At 43.0% G+C, this 15,311-nt stretch overlaps 2 protein-coding genes across 2 annotated transcripts; one reads left to right on the forward strand and one right to left on the reverse strand.

The window, feature by feature from the left end:
• The first annotated feature begins 5,622 nt into the window (after window positions 1-5,622).
• Window positions 5,623-5,979, forward strand: LOC104292693 (feather keratin 4-like). The gene has a single exon (XM_009892143.1). The coding sequence runs from the start codon at window positions 5,623-5,625 to the stop codon at window positions 5,977-5,979; it is 357 nt and encodes a 118-aa protein (XP_009890445.1).
• A 5,059-nt stretch (window positions 5,980-11,038) lies between these two features.
• LOC104292792 (scale keratin-like) lies at window positions 11,039-11,434 on the reverse strand. Its single transcript, XM_009892252.1, has one exon. The coding sequence runs from the start codon at window positions 11,432-11,434 to the stop codon at window positions 11,039-11,041; it is 396 nt and encodes a 131-aa protein (XP_009890554.1).
• Between the last annotated feature and the right edge of the window lie 3,877 nt (window positions 11,435-15,311).

Below are 15,311 nucleotides of genomic sequence, written 5' to 3' on the forward strand. Positions count from 1 at the left end.
TTTTCTGTTTTTCACACTCAACCTAGAAGATGTAATGAAATTTATCTCAGGGAAATTGTTTTGCTCTCCTATGCGTTAGGCTTTCATGCTCGACAAAGCCTTCCTGCATGCTGCAAAGCAGAATGTGGTTGGCAAAATTAGATTTGCCATAGGGAAAAAAGAGCACCTTGTGTGAAACATTCTTTCCTTGTTGACATATTGCTTCTAATCAGGTCTGAGAAACTGGAAACATTCCTTCAATTTTATTTTTTTTTATGCTTTGTTATTAGCATAACTGCCATTTCGTGTTCTTAATAAAAATCACGCTACATTCTAATATTAGCATTCTCTTTTTGTTTTATTCCAACATTTCTTCACACCTTGCATCCCTTAATTAGTTTATGATTATAAATGCACCGACATGCATAGGGCCAGGTTATGTCCTGTGCAATGCATAATTAGTCCTTCCCAGCAGCTAGAACCAGAATCAGCTTCTTACACAGTTAATACCATCATAAAAATGCCTTTGCTCTGGGAAGTATACGTGCTCCCGGACTCAGTCAAAGCATATGTATGCAGAGTGTTGATATTAGGGTTAGAATATGCCAATATTTAACATAGATATATTTTTATATTCAACTAAATATACCCACTTTACTTTTGCCCTCACTTTATATCCATGTTGTTGCTGTGCTCAAGGAGCTGGCTGAACCTTGCAAGCTGTCTTTTTAAGAAACTACCAAAATCGTGTCTTTGGGACATGGGAATATAGCCTAGAAGTACTTCAATAGCAGACTGCATCAAGACAGCATCCTGTGCCTCATTAGGCTGTTAGGGTTGTATTCTACTCATATCAGCCAAAAGACTCTGTTGTTACATAGTGACATCGCCAGAATTATACAAGCAACTCTGATATTTAACGAAGATTTTTTAAAAGGCAAAGCCTCTAAAAAAAGAACTGCTGGAAACCGGAGAACCTCTCTGCTCCCAAGCAGGCTGGAGAGAGTTTAGTGTCATCTCAGAAAAAAACAACCACACACCCACACCCCTCTCCCCCCAGAAAAGACACTTTCATCTTGGCAGCAATGTTATCTCAGGAGCTCCTAGATATGCAAGAATAATTCTGATCTGGAAATGGCACCACAGTTCTCAAACAAGCTGAGGGTACACCAACACTTCAGCTCAGAGACATGAATTCACCTCCTCTGGAGAAGTCTGTGATTTACTCAGCTTGAGTCACACTCTCAGCGAAGCCACAAGAGCGCAGTACTGAGTCTTGTGTTATTCTGGTGAATACATTTTACGGTCCCAGCTAGGTTTTGTGGCCATTCCGGCAACAGAGTTTAATGTGTCAACATCAACAGCAGTAACACTTTTTCGCTCGAAGCATAGTCATACCAAGGCGTAACTATTATTTCTTAAGAACTTATAAATACTGATCTTCAAACAGAAAGTGCTACTCAACCCCTCCTTCTTGGCAGTTCCTCCTTTTTCATTGCATTCTCCCTTTCTCAGACGGCTCATCCACCCATGTGCTGTTATTTGGCTCCTCCTAGGGTGTAGTAGACATGCCAGTGCAACCTGGGTGTGCTGTGTGACCAGATGAGACAAATTCCACCCACACTGTATGAGATGCACTCTTGGATGGATGACTCCAAAGCCGTCCACCATTGGCTTGCAAGAATGGCACAGAAATACCTTGGCATCCTGAGCAGAGTTTGGATTTCAATTACAAACAGAAATGAATGCTGTTCTTGATTGTCATGTTCATCCAGGCTAGTCAGGAAGAGATTTTAGTCACGTTTGTAAAGAAATAATCCAAAGTCAATTCATGGAAGTTTTTGTAGATACATTTGAATGTCTTTTTTTTTTTTATGATGTTATGATAAAATTATGTGCTTGATACAGATAAAAATATTTTGTGCTAATTTAGTAAATGAGTTTGATGACTGTTCATGTACAATGGATCCATATGTGCCACAGCAGTTCTGTGATTTGTCATACAAGGCATCTGTGCAAAGGTAGTCCATATGTCATGCTAAATTTGTTTGTCATAGACCCATTTGTCTCAGAATATTTTCCTATACCATATTTAGGGTAGATTTAGATTAGATATCAGGAAAAAAAAAATCACTAGGAGAGTGGTGAGCCCCTGGCACAGGTTGCCCCGAGAAGCTGTGGCTGCCCCATCCCTGGAGGTGTTCAAGGCCAGGTTGGACGGGGCTTGGAGCAACCTGGGCTGGTGGGAGGTGTCCCTGCCCTGCCCTGGGACATGGAATCCCAGGATCCCTGAGCAAAATAATCCCAGGATTCCATGTGGAATGAGATGGTCCTTAAGGTCCATTCCAACCCAAACTATTCTATGATTCTATGATTTGTACTGGTAATAATGGCTGTGAATATTTTAAGTTAGTAAAGCACATGAAACTCCCATTATAAGGGAAAAAAACATTAAGACGGCATCTGGTTGCCACTTTGTGGGTCTGTAAAATTACAGAGGCAAAGCATGGGGCTGTAACCCTGAACATCATGAGTCAAAAGAAGCAGTTTGGAGTGTCAGCAGTATTGATAGCAGTATGTAGCTCCCTTTGCCCTATCAGGAGGGCAGGACGGTTAGAAAAGGGATGCATTTCCAAGAATTACGTGATTCATCTGTAGGTTTCTGTAGGTATACGTCATCACTGTCATCACCTGCTTCCAGACAAAGTGAAACCAGGTGTGGTTCGGGCAGGAGGAGTAGACCTGGTGGGTTGTTTCCCCACAACATCTTCTTCCCTTTGTTTCTATTCCTGTTTCTTGTTTATGTGAATCGTGTACCATGAAGTATCAGCAGCTTTAAAGGGCGTCTCCGAAGGCATTGCTAGGAAACATCACTGAAGGAAATCCCAAGGCGGCCCCGGAAAAGAGGTTTCCTCAACCTTCTTGCGTGGGTCACCCGTACAGCATTACGCTGCAGTTTTTGTGACAGTTACCAAATGACAATGGACAAACTGGAATAAAATTAACATTTGGAATAGAAGTCTCAAGATTACTCAAAATGGGGCATTCAACCTTAAATTCCTTAGAAGGGGATGGATTTTAGAGGGGAAGAACTCATCTACTTGACGTTAAATAGGTGTTTGTAAATTATGTCAATTTGGATACACAAAATGAATATACCCCATTGAAAACAGTTTTATCCGTAAATAACTGAATATCTGAAGAGAGGGTACTGGATCTGAGGAAGAAATCTGCTGAAGTAAGTGGCCAATCTTCTGCATCAGCTGAAACTGCACATTCAGATTCCAGCCCAAGGTTTCCCTAGGGTGATGCATGGCTTCACTTCCTGACCTGTTTCATCCCAACCCATGAATCGTTCATCACTCAGGAGGCCCAAGATCCTCAGCAATGATCCCATGGCATCCCTGACAATGAAAGCTAGATGGGAATTTCCATTATCTGAGGCTCCTGTCCCCCCACGCCAGGGCTGGATAACAGCAGCTCCCTGCTTATAGGATACTCCACATGTACTTTTAAAGTTTGAAGTGTGATGTGTGTTTTGTGTTTGTTTCTTGGCCCCAAACGCTTCCCATTTCCAAACCCGTAACTCAGTAGGAAGGTGTCCGTGGAGTCTAATGTGCCTCATATCAGAGTCATAGGAATTAATGTGCGTGGGTATGATGGGATAAATTGCACAAGGCCCCCTTACTGCAGCATGAGTTGGAAAAGTGGGGCAGTATCTCAGGTATGTCAGCATATTGTGTTTACGGATAAACTTGTGAGTAATCTTTGCTCCATGAGGCAATCAGAGAAATAGGAAAAAAGCAATAAAAGAAAAAAAAATTACTCTGCCAGAGTAATGACAAGAACGCAATAGTAATCACCGTGGCTGAGCAAAATAATTGCATTATCTGGGGCAGTTACAGGTGGAGTGAATTTTTGTTTGATAATGCATTAGAACATCATACATGAGGAATGTTTCATACCCTCCTGATTGCCTAAGAAAACACATAAAAGCGCTCACAGTTCTGGGCTGCTCTAACCATTTCTCCTGACTTGCTCTTCGCTGTGAGAGGGTAAGTCTGAGCCTGATGCTATTGCTATTCATATATTGCTGTAACAAGGCAGGATTTTAACTGAAACAAAACTGTCATACTTAGAAATGGGTGAAAAGTTTGAAGCTTTCTGTCAGGAAGAGCAGTTTCTTACTTGTTCAGTGGCAGGCTGTGAAAGGGCAGGAGAAGGCTTTTCAGAGCAGCTGAAAGTTTGGGATACACAAACTTATTTATAATGAGATTTAGTGAATTCTTATTTCCTCCAGCCTGACTGTCCTGCCTTTATGTATCTGCCTTTACTTGCATTGACTTGTAATGGTGACTACCAAGAAAAGTTAATTCTGACTCTCAGACAGAACTAGGAAGCCACCAGTAGTGATAATGTTTTGTCCTGTTCTTTGCAATTATTTCTGAATTAATTTGAAGCCTGTCATGCATTATATCATGTACTTGTTATGGTCAGGACTTTGTTCCTTTCGAGGCCAGGTTGGACAGGGCTTTGAGCAACCTGGTCTAGTGGAAGGTGTCCCTGCCCAGGGCAGGGGGGTTGGAATGAGATGATCTTCAAGATCCCTTCCAACCTAAACCATTCTGTGATTCTAATTACAATATTCATGACTGAGTTTTATTCCCAGCCTTTTATTTTATGAGGTTTAGCAAGACAGGACAGAGATCAAGAGGAGCTGCAAATTGATTTTATGAGTGATCAAATAATCTTATGATTAACGAAAAGGACTCCATAAAATTATGCACAGTTCCTTCTTCTGCCAGTCATCTGTCACCTCGGCCATCTTTAGCAGTTCCACATTCACAGGAGTCCTAGTTACACAGGAAACCTCACTGGCACTGCATTCCCACCCGAACGTGGGGCATTCTGCCAAGCAAACTCCCCTTATGAGCTCTTCAGGGATGTGGCTGATGCTCATTTTATCTTCCTACGGAACATGCAGGGGAGCCCACGTGCCAGCTGTAGCATCTGAAAGATTGGGGAATAACGCTGTCATTAACAACCAGGCTTGCCTGAATTTTAACTCCGTCTCTCCGGTTTCCTCACCAAATGGCTCCGGGCAATGCATTCACTTCTAACCCTCAGTTACCTCTTCCTTAAAGCTGGAACAACAATGAATTGCCTCATACAGTTGTACTGATTACAGGTGGTGCAGAGCCAGTGCAGGATGTTACTGTGCAAGTGCTAGCTGGTGTTTCCCTTCTTTTCTGCAGCTATTTATAAAAGAAAAGGTCAAGTGTCCCAGTAAGTCCAACTCAAAAGGGAGGGAATGGTGGAACGGAGAAATGGTAAAGGACAGGGGGACAGCTTGAGTTCAAATACACCATTTCTTTGATTGTTAATGATGCTTTTATGTATTAAATTAGCTGTATAATTAGGAGACAAAAGAAATGGAGATTGTTCTGGGGGAGAGGAGGAGGTATCAGAAGATGAGAAAAGGGACATGGCTGCTGAGACAGAACTGAAATCTTCAGCCTCCTTCTGTCTTCTTGCTATCTTTCATTCTTTTCCAAGAGCAATCTCCATTATATTGGTATCTGAGCTTTCAACCTTCTGTTGCATTGGTATTGTGTGTTTCAGATTTATCTCCATTCCCAGAAGATGTCTTCCTACAGACAGATGATCAGCTCCCGCTGCCTTACCCCCTGTGAAGTGACCTGCCCGCAGCCCATCGCAAATGCCTGGAGCCAGCCCTGTGTTACATCCTGTGGCGATTCGAGAGCTGTGATCTACCCACCACCTGTGGTCATGACCTTCCCAGGACCCATTCTCAGCTCTTGCCCTCAGGAGAGCATCGTGGGCAGCTCAGCACCATCCAGCATTGGGAGCTTTGTTGGATCCGTGAGCTCTCTGGGTCCCAGTGGCTCCTATGGCTCTAGGAGCTTGTACAATTATGGGAGGGCATATTCTTCCTATGGATCCAGTGGTTATGGGTTTGGGAGCTGCAGACCATGTTAAATACGCAGTGAATAAGGAGCAAGGAGCAATCACCCAACACAGAGGAAGATGTGCCTCCACGACCCTGTTACTGCCACTCCTTTCCTGGAGCATGAACTGTGCATCGCTGAAAATCATACTTACATGTAATTCTCAAGCTAACGGTTTAATTTAGTTTTCTGACTATTCTTTCCAGTGGCTCCTGATAATAATGGCCTCAAATTAGTTATAGCAATGATCTTGGGCTGGCTGAAAGTGGGACGAGATTGTGTAAGCTTCCCATGCCATGGAGAAGAAAGAGTAACGTATGTGGAATGTATAGCCCCAGAGCAATTCTTTGCTCACAGCCTCTAATGAGACCCTGGCAATATTTTCCCTGTGTTTTTCATTCTCAATAAGATCTTTTACTTCTTACCTTCTCATTAAATCATTATGCATCAAAATTCTGAACTTTCTTGTCTTTTTTCATCCACCATTTTTTGTTTATAAACCATTCTTGGTGAGCCTCAATCTCTGTAGTGAAACATGACAGAGCGTGTTTTCTTTCGATGCCTGGAGTTGGAAGGTGACCAGGTCTTTTAAGCAGGAGCAGACATAATGACTGCTTTCTGCACAAAAGCAATTCCATGCTGGATAAACATGTTTTGTAACCCTTGCAATAAAGTTTGAAATTTCCTCCAGGACAGGTGTGGTTACAGTGTGTATTTGGTACACGCCAGCAAAGAAAGTTAAACAGAGAAGTAACTTTGAAGATCTTCCCCGTGTCTCACTACTTGCCCAAGGCTCCAATTTAATTACTGCTACCCCATACACTGGGCTTGTGATAGTTTTCATTGTTTAAAAATAGCATGTAACACTCTGTGGGTAGAACTTTCCTTTGAATAGCCAACAGAAATTCTTAACTGGATGGCAAATCTTTGCTGAAATTCTGTGAGTTTTTTTGAACTTTCCCATTGATACCTTTAAATTCTTGGCAGCCCCAGTTAAAAATAAGTAGAAGAATAATTCCTAAGACTACCCTGCAGAGCAACACATGTCATTCAGGCCAAATAATATTTTCCATCTCAGAAATTTTACACCTAAATTTTGGACTACTCACAGATGACTGTGGATACTGGGCATGTTCAGCACTTCTCTTTGTTCAACAGCAAGGTGGTTCCAGGCTGTCCAGTACCTCCTGTAGAGCTGTTTTTCCGAGTGGTGCCATTTCAATACAATTAGCACGGCTGTTAAGAGGCATTTACCCCCTCCTACGCTTGCAGTGCCAACCAGGACTCTGATGGACCAGACATCAGACACTGCTCAGCACTTCTGCTCTTCCCTGTCTGAGGCTGCTGGCCCTCGGAATACCAGCTACTCACTGACAAACTTCACAGTGCTGGAGCAGGCTCATTCCAGGCAAATCCCTGTCTCACCCTGCAGAAATTTGTTTGGACGGGATCAAGTATGTGGTAATAACTTCAAAGGGTTGGGAGGTGTGACTTCACTTGTAAAACTAGCTGAAAGGAGATGAGGCTACAGTGAGGTAGCCAGGCAACACCTCTTGCTTGTTAGGATGTGTCTGAAGGCTTTGCCTTTTTTTTTCATGCTCCCTCTGTCTCCATCGCATTGTGTGATTATTCTTGGAGTCAGCACGATGCTGTCAAAAAAGCAGTACTTATTTGTGCATGTGTGCGAAGCACTAAAGCAACCGGACCAGATATTTTCAAGACACATCACTACGGTGTGGATCACTATAGAGGTCCTCTTTTTGAGATTTTTGTTTTCATCCCACACAGGACTGCAGAATTACATTGATCCTTTTCTCAGCCCGTCTTGTTGCACCCCTGCACTGGACTTGCACTAGCAGCAGGTTTCTCCTGCTGTGGTGGAAGAGTGCACGTGGACATCCTTCAGTGTGGGTGTTGTCAGCAGACCTGGATGACACTGCTCTGCCCACGAACTTGTTATACTACAGAAAAGGCACGCATGGGAGCTAGAAGTTAGAGGCCAGACTATAAATAGATCCCTGTATTAATTGATCAATAGACTCTAATGACTTTGAATGGTGCTTGAAGACATAGCTCTCCACAAACACCGTTATTTGGTAAAGTGACCTGCAGAGACCGTCCCTTGGAGAGCAGGAACTGCAAAACTTGCATTGCTGGTTCTCATCTGCCAGCCTGAATTTGCATGTTGTGACCATAGACCAGAGCAAACACCAAAGGATGGTTCTTTAATTGCCTTCCATTTTTCTGTACTGCTCCTGACCATCAGCCATCTGCCACTTCCCAAACGCCCAGCAGGCTGAACTTGGCTTACACTTTCATGTAAGTGTAATCACAGATGAACACAGTAGAAGAGAAGAGAACCAATTTCACTGTCAGACCCAATGCATCTCAGGTCACACCAGATGTAGGTATGAGATGGAACACCAACTGCTGTTTATCACCATCACAGAATCACAGAATCACAGAATCACAGAATCACAGAATCACAGAATGGTTGGGTTGGAAGGGACCTTTGGAGATCATCTAGTCCAACCCCCCTGCCAAGGCAGCTTCACCTAGAGCAGGTTGGACAGGATTACATCCAGGTGGGTTTTGAATATCTCTAGAGAAGGAGACTCCATCATAATCTGGAAGCAGTGCTGAGATTCCTATGGTTTGTTGGCCGCTGCAACACAGGGGTCACACAGAATCACAGAATGGTTTGGGTTGGAAGGGACCTTTAAAGGTCTTCTTATTCACATCCGCCCAAAAAAGAGCAGGGACATCTTCAACTAGATGAGGTCTAACTGTGAGGTCTCCTGCAGTTTTTGGTCAGCCATGGGAAGTCCAGGTTGTTGACAGTTAGCACCCACAGGTCAGACTCCCGTTCCTCCTGTCAGAGAAGCAAGTAATCACCAAGAACAGGAAGCAACAATAAATTAAATCACACCGTCTCACGTTGAACTATAGAGGTCACTACGCTCTCCTTTCTCTTGTCTCAGTGTGCTCTGAGCATGTGTTTATATCCCAGTACAAGGTAACGCTATTGGTAAATGAGATGCAATCAGAAGCTGATTCATAAAGATGTTGTAAACACAGCCTGAAGTATACGTCCTCCCCACGCACTAAATTACCATTCAAGACAGACATCTGTGGGAGTTAAGCCTTTCACGGTGGATTTAAATAGGTGGGTTCACTAAATATTTAGTCACTACTGGAGCCTAGTGGTTTTTTATATGGTTCAGACTCACACCACTGGTAAATAGCCTGCAGGCACAGTGGCTCAACATAACAGAAACAGAAATATGCCCTGCTGGGAGCCGGCTTCCTTCCAGAGTTTGATTCTGGGGGAATTAGCAAAGTGACTACTTGCAGGCTACCTTTTATCAGTTTTGCAACTGGAGGATCCGAACTTGAAAGTTTCAGATGTTTTAAATAAAATGCTCTATCAGAGAAACTTAAAGAAAATAATCCTTTTTTTGCTCATTCTCCCTTTTTACTCAGAAAACAAATTATAATAAGCCATGTCATGAATCCTTTGGTCACTGTTTTTTGGAAGTGCTCATGGCCAGGTTGGATGGGGCTTTGAGCAACCTGTTCTAGTGAAAGATGTCCCTGCCTGTGGCCGGGGGGCTGGAACTAGCTGACTTTTAAAAGTTCTTTCCAACCCAAACCTTTCCATGATTCCATGATTCTATGATCCGTTAAATTTGCAATGTCCTGCATACTACTGGTCATGCCATGTACAGTCTTTCAGCTAAAATAAGCAAAAGTCCATGCAAACATGTTGATTTGACTGGTTATCTCATTTTCAGTGTTCTGTCTGAAAAAAAAAAAAAGGATCTTTTCAATTTTAAACACCATCATTATTGACTCATACATAGCAGTGACAGTACTGACCCAGATTCCTTTTTCACCTGGGGAAAATACTTAGTAATGTTTTTATCAGTGTGGAAAGCACGGCCTTTAATCTCTGTATAAAAGATGCTATCTGTAAAAAAAGGGAAAAGAGCAATTATGCTCATGCTTTGCTTGTCTTGTCTATTTACTCTGAAAGCACTTGTGGGCAGGGATTGGCTTTATTCTTTGTTTGCGCAGCACTGAACGTGCCTCATTTGCAATTTGAACTGGTTATATTACTAGAAGCTTGGAAGCACTGAGTCTCTGCTGCTCCTGAAACTTTCTGGACTACAGTTATTTCTTAGAGGGAACAGAGATTATTCCTCTTCCTTACTGGGGTGGAAAGGCTGATGACTGCAAGGAGGAATAAGAGCAACGTGTTCGCTGCTTGGGATGTCTGGAGTTTAAGTACCACTGAGCGCTGTCAGCGCTGTATATTGAGCATTGTATCTGTGAATTTATAGGTGCAAATTTACATTTGGAAAGTACTCTGCTGGGCACCACCTCTGTGGCATTTGTGGTCATGCTGAGCTCACCATGGAAATCCGCAATTCTTTGGATGCTCATGGAAAGGCCCCACTGAAATCATGTGTCAATAACCGGAGTTATACTTTGCTATTTTAGATTTTTCATACATTCAAAGGGTGGAAAGCTGCTACTCAGGAGTGTCGTTAGGGAAACATTTGTGACACTGTGTAAATTCAGTCTGTGCTAAATGTCCTGCAGTACTGCTTATCACCCAGGACAGGCTGTGGATGAAGGGAAGAAGGGAAACCAGAAGGATGCTGTGTGATGCAACAAAACTTTAATGAGCAAGAAATGTTGATGTTTGCAAAGCGAGATATCACAGAGTATGAAAAATCTGTTTCCAGTCCATTTTAGAGAATGTTCAACAAATGTCCTGCTCAGAGGTATTGCTGTCCTCAGCTGGCTTTCTTCTGTCTGCTGTGCGACTGCTGATGAAGATACTTGTCATTACAAGTGATGTCTATATGGAACAGGCTGTCCCATGATGGTTCAAAAAAAAAAAAAATGGGAAAGCTGGAACAGGCAACAATAGAAACTGAAGGGTAAACAAAAAGTAGAAGAAAGATCAGAAATGCTAAGTGGCAGTAGCTCCACTGCAGGGCTGCAGGAACGCTGAGCCCCCATCCTCATTGCTCTGCGTTTGGGTCTTCACATGTGGCTCTTCTGAGACCTCTCTTCTGCCTTTAGCAGGGTCCACAGCTGCTGCGGAGGAACCGGCTGTACCGGCGGGAGGAGTACGGGCTGCAGTACCCGCTGCCAAGCGTGGAGAGGGCTGAACTTCCATAACCATACTGGGCTCCATATCCTAGAGAACCCCCGGAACCGTAGAGGCTCCCAGCGCTGTAGAGGCCCCCCAGCCCCAGGGAGCCCCCAAAAGCGGGCGCTCCGGAGGACCCCACCACAGCTTGCTGGGGGAAGGAGCTGAGGATGGGGCCGGGGAAGGTGACCACCACGGGGGGCGGCTGGATGAGAGCCGTGGAGTCGGGGCACTGACGGACACATGGCTCGTTACAGCTGTTAGCGATGGGCTGGGGGCAGGCGATGCTGCTGGTGGTGGGGCACAGGTCGTAGCAAGACATTTCTTTGCAGGGATGAAGGCGATCCTGAAACACAGAGCACAAAGCTGCTTAAAAACAAAGCCCAAGATCTACCAGAACAACAGGTCACCATTTGGTGCTGGGCTGTTGGGGAACATGCAAAATGATCACCAGATGCATTAGCAAAATTGATGATGCTGTTCACAAACTTTCCTGTCAATCAGCATTGCTGTGATCTTCCCCATCCAGTAATCCCTGCATGTGTCACATCTGCCAAACCTTCTGAAATTGCTGCTTTTTTTTTTTCATTCATGTTCCCTCCCAGAGGAACAGAGTGTTGGCGGCACATTTTTTACTAAAACGCCAGTGCTCCTCCCTGGTGAATGTGGTTTGAAAGCCAGGAGCTGCAGGAACTACACTAGAGCTGACCTCCTCGTTACACCAAATGGGACAGAAGCAGTTGCTCTCTTGGGAGACATGGCATGGAGTCAAGAACTCGGCACTGCTTTAACCACACATTCCCTCCTCCTTTCCCGACCCTGTTTTTTTCCAAGCTTTTTGGGGTAATTTACTTCCAGTTTCTCCCTTTTAGTTCTACGTTCACTTAATCTCTGTAATCCCTCTGGTAAAACCTCCAAAGCATTTGAGGCCGAGGATAGATTGATATACTTGATGTAATAAGTAAACATACCCTATAAATTATTTCTATCCAAATATTTCTTGGCATAGGAGTGCCATTTCAGAGTGTGGAGCAGGTCAGTAAAATTTAAGGAGCCGATTTCCCTCATCAGAAAAAAATAGAGTTTGCAAACTAACATTTCAGCTAAATGCCTGGTCACAAAAGCTTGTGGCTTAGTACTTTTTCCAGTAAAAAGGGGAAAATATTATTTTGCTCACAAGGCAGCCCTGAAATGCAGAGAATGAAATAATCAAACTCAGTGTATCTGAACAGCTAACCTGGATCTGGATTTACAAAGGGACATATGACAAACACACTGGATCAGACCACCGGTCTACTTCCCATATCACTGCCTCTGGTGAAAATAACTAGGGGTTTAAAATAAACAGGACTTAGTTTTTACCTAGCCATAAAAACTAAATACAAGCTAGGATTATTCTGCAATAAAATTCCCATGTAGATAATGCTTTTTCTTCAGCTGAGTCATTAAACAGTTTAGGATATGGCTGTGTATCTCTGATTCTGTCATTAACTGAACTGGTACAGGAGGATTCTGCATTTTAAAGCTTACACCATCCTACATTTTCAGTCTGTTAACAGTAAACGAATGCCCAAATATGAATTACAGTGAAAGAAATGCCTTAAACCCTGGTCTCAACTCCAAAAGCCTACCAGTAACACAACTAGCCAACATACTGAAAAAAAAAAAAATAGAGAAAAAAGAAGATAATCCAAAAATAGTCTTAAAATTTAACCTCTAATGTAATAGCAGCACACAGTATCCTGAGCTCCAGCCCAAAGGCACTCTGGTGTTTAGAAAGAAATGAAACAGCATCAGACTTACCTGATGTAGAGGAGCGTACGCAGGAGAGGGAGATGGAACAGCTCTGCGTACCTGCTCCTTTTATCCCGTGCTTCAGCTCGCCGGGGGGGCCTGAGGCACACTGCGCATATGCCGTCATAATCACCGACCAGCCCAAATCTGAAACGCGTATAACTTCCCAAAGTGATGAAACTCTTTTCGCTTGCCGTTTGCAAAATCACCCTAAATCTCTGAATAGCATGATATGCACATTCCAGCTCCCAGTTCTCTTTCATCTTCAAGCCTAATTGACCAGCTTCGTTGCTGGTATCATTCCACCCTGCTCACTGGCATTGCGGGAGGAATTAAACTGGTTCTATTTATTTAGCACTTCCTTCATTAACTTCCCGTAATGATTTTAATCAGAGCTATAACCTGCTGTCATACACATGTTTGTATTTAAGTGCTTTAAATCTAGGCTGTAATCTAATCTACTCACGCATTTTGCAATGAAATATCCAGTGAGGTGGAAGACACCTTCTGATCCTTTTCCCACCCACAGCCGCAAAACATGAGAGAGGTCCTGTACCTGTGGTAATCATGGGCATTGTCTAATGGCCTTTGATTTTGAAACTCTGCATTTTCCTTGCTGCTTGGCAAGACCAGCAGAAAACAGAGTATTTCAGTACCTGAAATGGTGTTTAAACCAAAAGGGACACCAGTATTTTTCTCCTTGTTTTTCACCTGGAATCTGTAAAGGCACACAACGATCATCTTACAGGGTCAGCAATGTGGAGTGGCTGAAAATGCAAACAGACTGATCGTTACTAGCTATGCTGTATTGACATCGCACAGCTCTGAAGGAGGACATAGCACACGACAGTGGTGAAGCGGGTGCAAATTTCTCGGTTTCTTTGTGAAGTTATGTGTTTCTGTCCATCACTGCATTCATTCAGTCTGTATCTTCTCTTTCTTTTTGTTCATGGGATGAAGTGTAATTTGCCCTTAGATCTTCTCCTTCACCTTACAAAGGAATTGAACTACAGTTTTGCTGGAGGATGTCACAGAAACAATTTTTGCGTGTTTCTTCCCAGACTCACTGCATAAGTGGCAGGAAAAGCGATGGAATTATCCAAGGCATAGTTCTTACAACAATGAATTTAATTTTTTTTCTTTCTTTCTTTCTTTCCTGACTAGCAGCACATCACCAGCAGAGTGTGTATTGTTGCAGAGCCCAGTTTTCACTGCCAAGATTTCAAGTGACTTGTCATTTGAAATTACTCAGGCTTCCCCAATACTTAGTGGGGAGGGGCAAGAATTTCTGCAAGACAATTCATCCCATTTCAGATGCTTACCTTACCAGAATTGATGTCACCCTCAAAACATAACAATTTTGCTTTCATTGACTATGCAGACAGACAACAAGCTCAGCCGAAACACCCAGCTTTGAAACAGGGACGGTTTGATGAGGTGTGTCCCACTCATATTCCCATATTCTGAAATTCTGCACGATAAACAGTACCTCAGAAACCATCGTTTTCCTGTGAATCAGTTGTTTGTGAAATAACAAACACCGCAATATTTCTAACAGAAGTTACATTTAAATGCTGAGGTCCTTTTTTCCGGACTTTGTGATGGCCCTGGGGGGTAATAATACTCACAAAGGGTGTTCAAATATTTTTTGTGTGTGTTTTTAAGCACTTCCCAAACCCTCCTTAGAAGTTTACACATAAGTGGTGTGTCATTATTGTAATATAAGTATGTGGTTGGATTCAAGCGGCTCAGCATTTTGGAATATATTTATTAAATTGAACTGCTCAAGTGCACTCTTCCTGTTCCCTTTACCAGCTCAGGATTTTTAACCTTGTGATTTTCGTTGATTTTCTTTTGTAATTTAGATTTTCATTTATTTGTTTAAGTTTGTGTATAAGGTCCTTCAGTGCTGATGCGGTATTAATCCACATCTCCGTCAGTGTTTGTAGCACCAAGATCTGCAACATCTGCCTCTGTTCTCACATTTTGAAAGCTTTTCCAAGGACTTTCCTAGCCTAACTGTGAGCAGTCTGCCTTTCTGCTGTGTTTTAAACACACGCTCAGCTTCCTTAAAAAATACACTTAAGAAGTTGCCTGTAATCTGGCTAAGAAACTGTTTACCTTTGTTGTGACCAATGATTTTACCTCTAAAACGTGAAGAAACCGAACAACTGGGTAGTCTGGGAGACAAGGCATGGGTCCAGATGATTTTTAAAAGTTCTTTGCAATGTTTCTTTTGATTTTATTCCCATGAAAAGTGCAGGAGGGCCCTGTCCAGCTCTTAATTCCAACTTCGTATAAGGGTTGCTGATTTCACAAGAAAGACATCAAGTTTTGTATCTAGTACCTTTATCTAGCATGGGTAAGGAAGGATGGAAAGAAAACCTGCATATGAAAGCAGATGG

Source organism: Charadrius vociferus, unplaced genomic scaffold (assembly GCF_000708025.1).
Source record: "Charadrius vociferus isolate BGI_N301 unplaced genomic scaffold, ASM70802v2 scaffold900, whole genome shotgun sequence".
Lineage (NCBI taxonomy): Eukaryota > Metazoa > Chordata > Aves > Charadriiformes > Charadriidae > Charadrius > Charadrius vociferus.

What these genes read in the sequence shown, in the direction of transcription:
- LOC104292693 (XM_009892143.1), top strand. Translation starts at nt 5,623, where the DNA reads ATGTCTTCCTACAGACAGATGATCAGCTCCCGCTGCCTTACCCCCTGT.
- LOC104292792 (XM_009892252.1), bottom strand. Translation starts at nt 11,434, where the DNA reads ATGTCTTGCTACGACCTGTGCCCCACCACCAGCAGCATCGCCTGCCCC.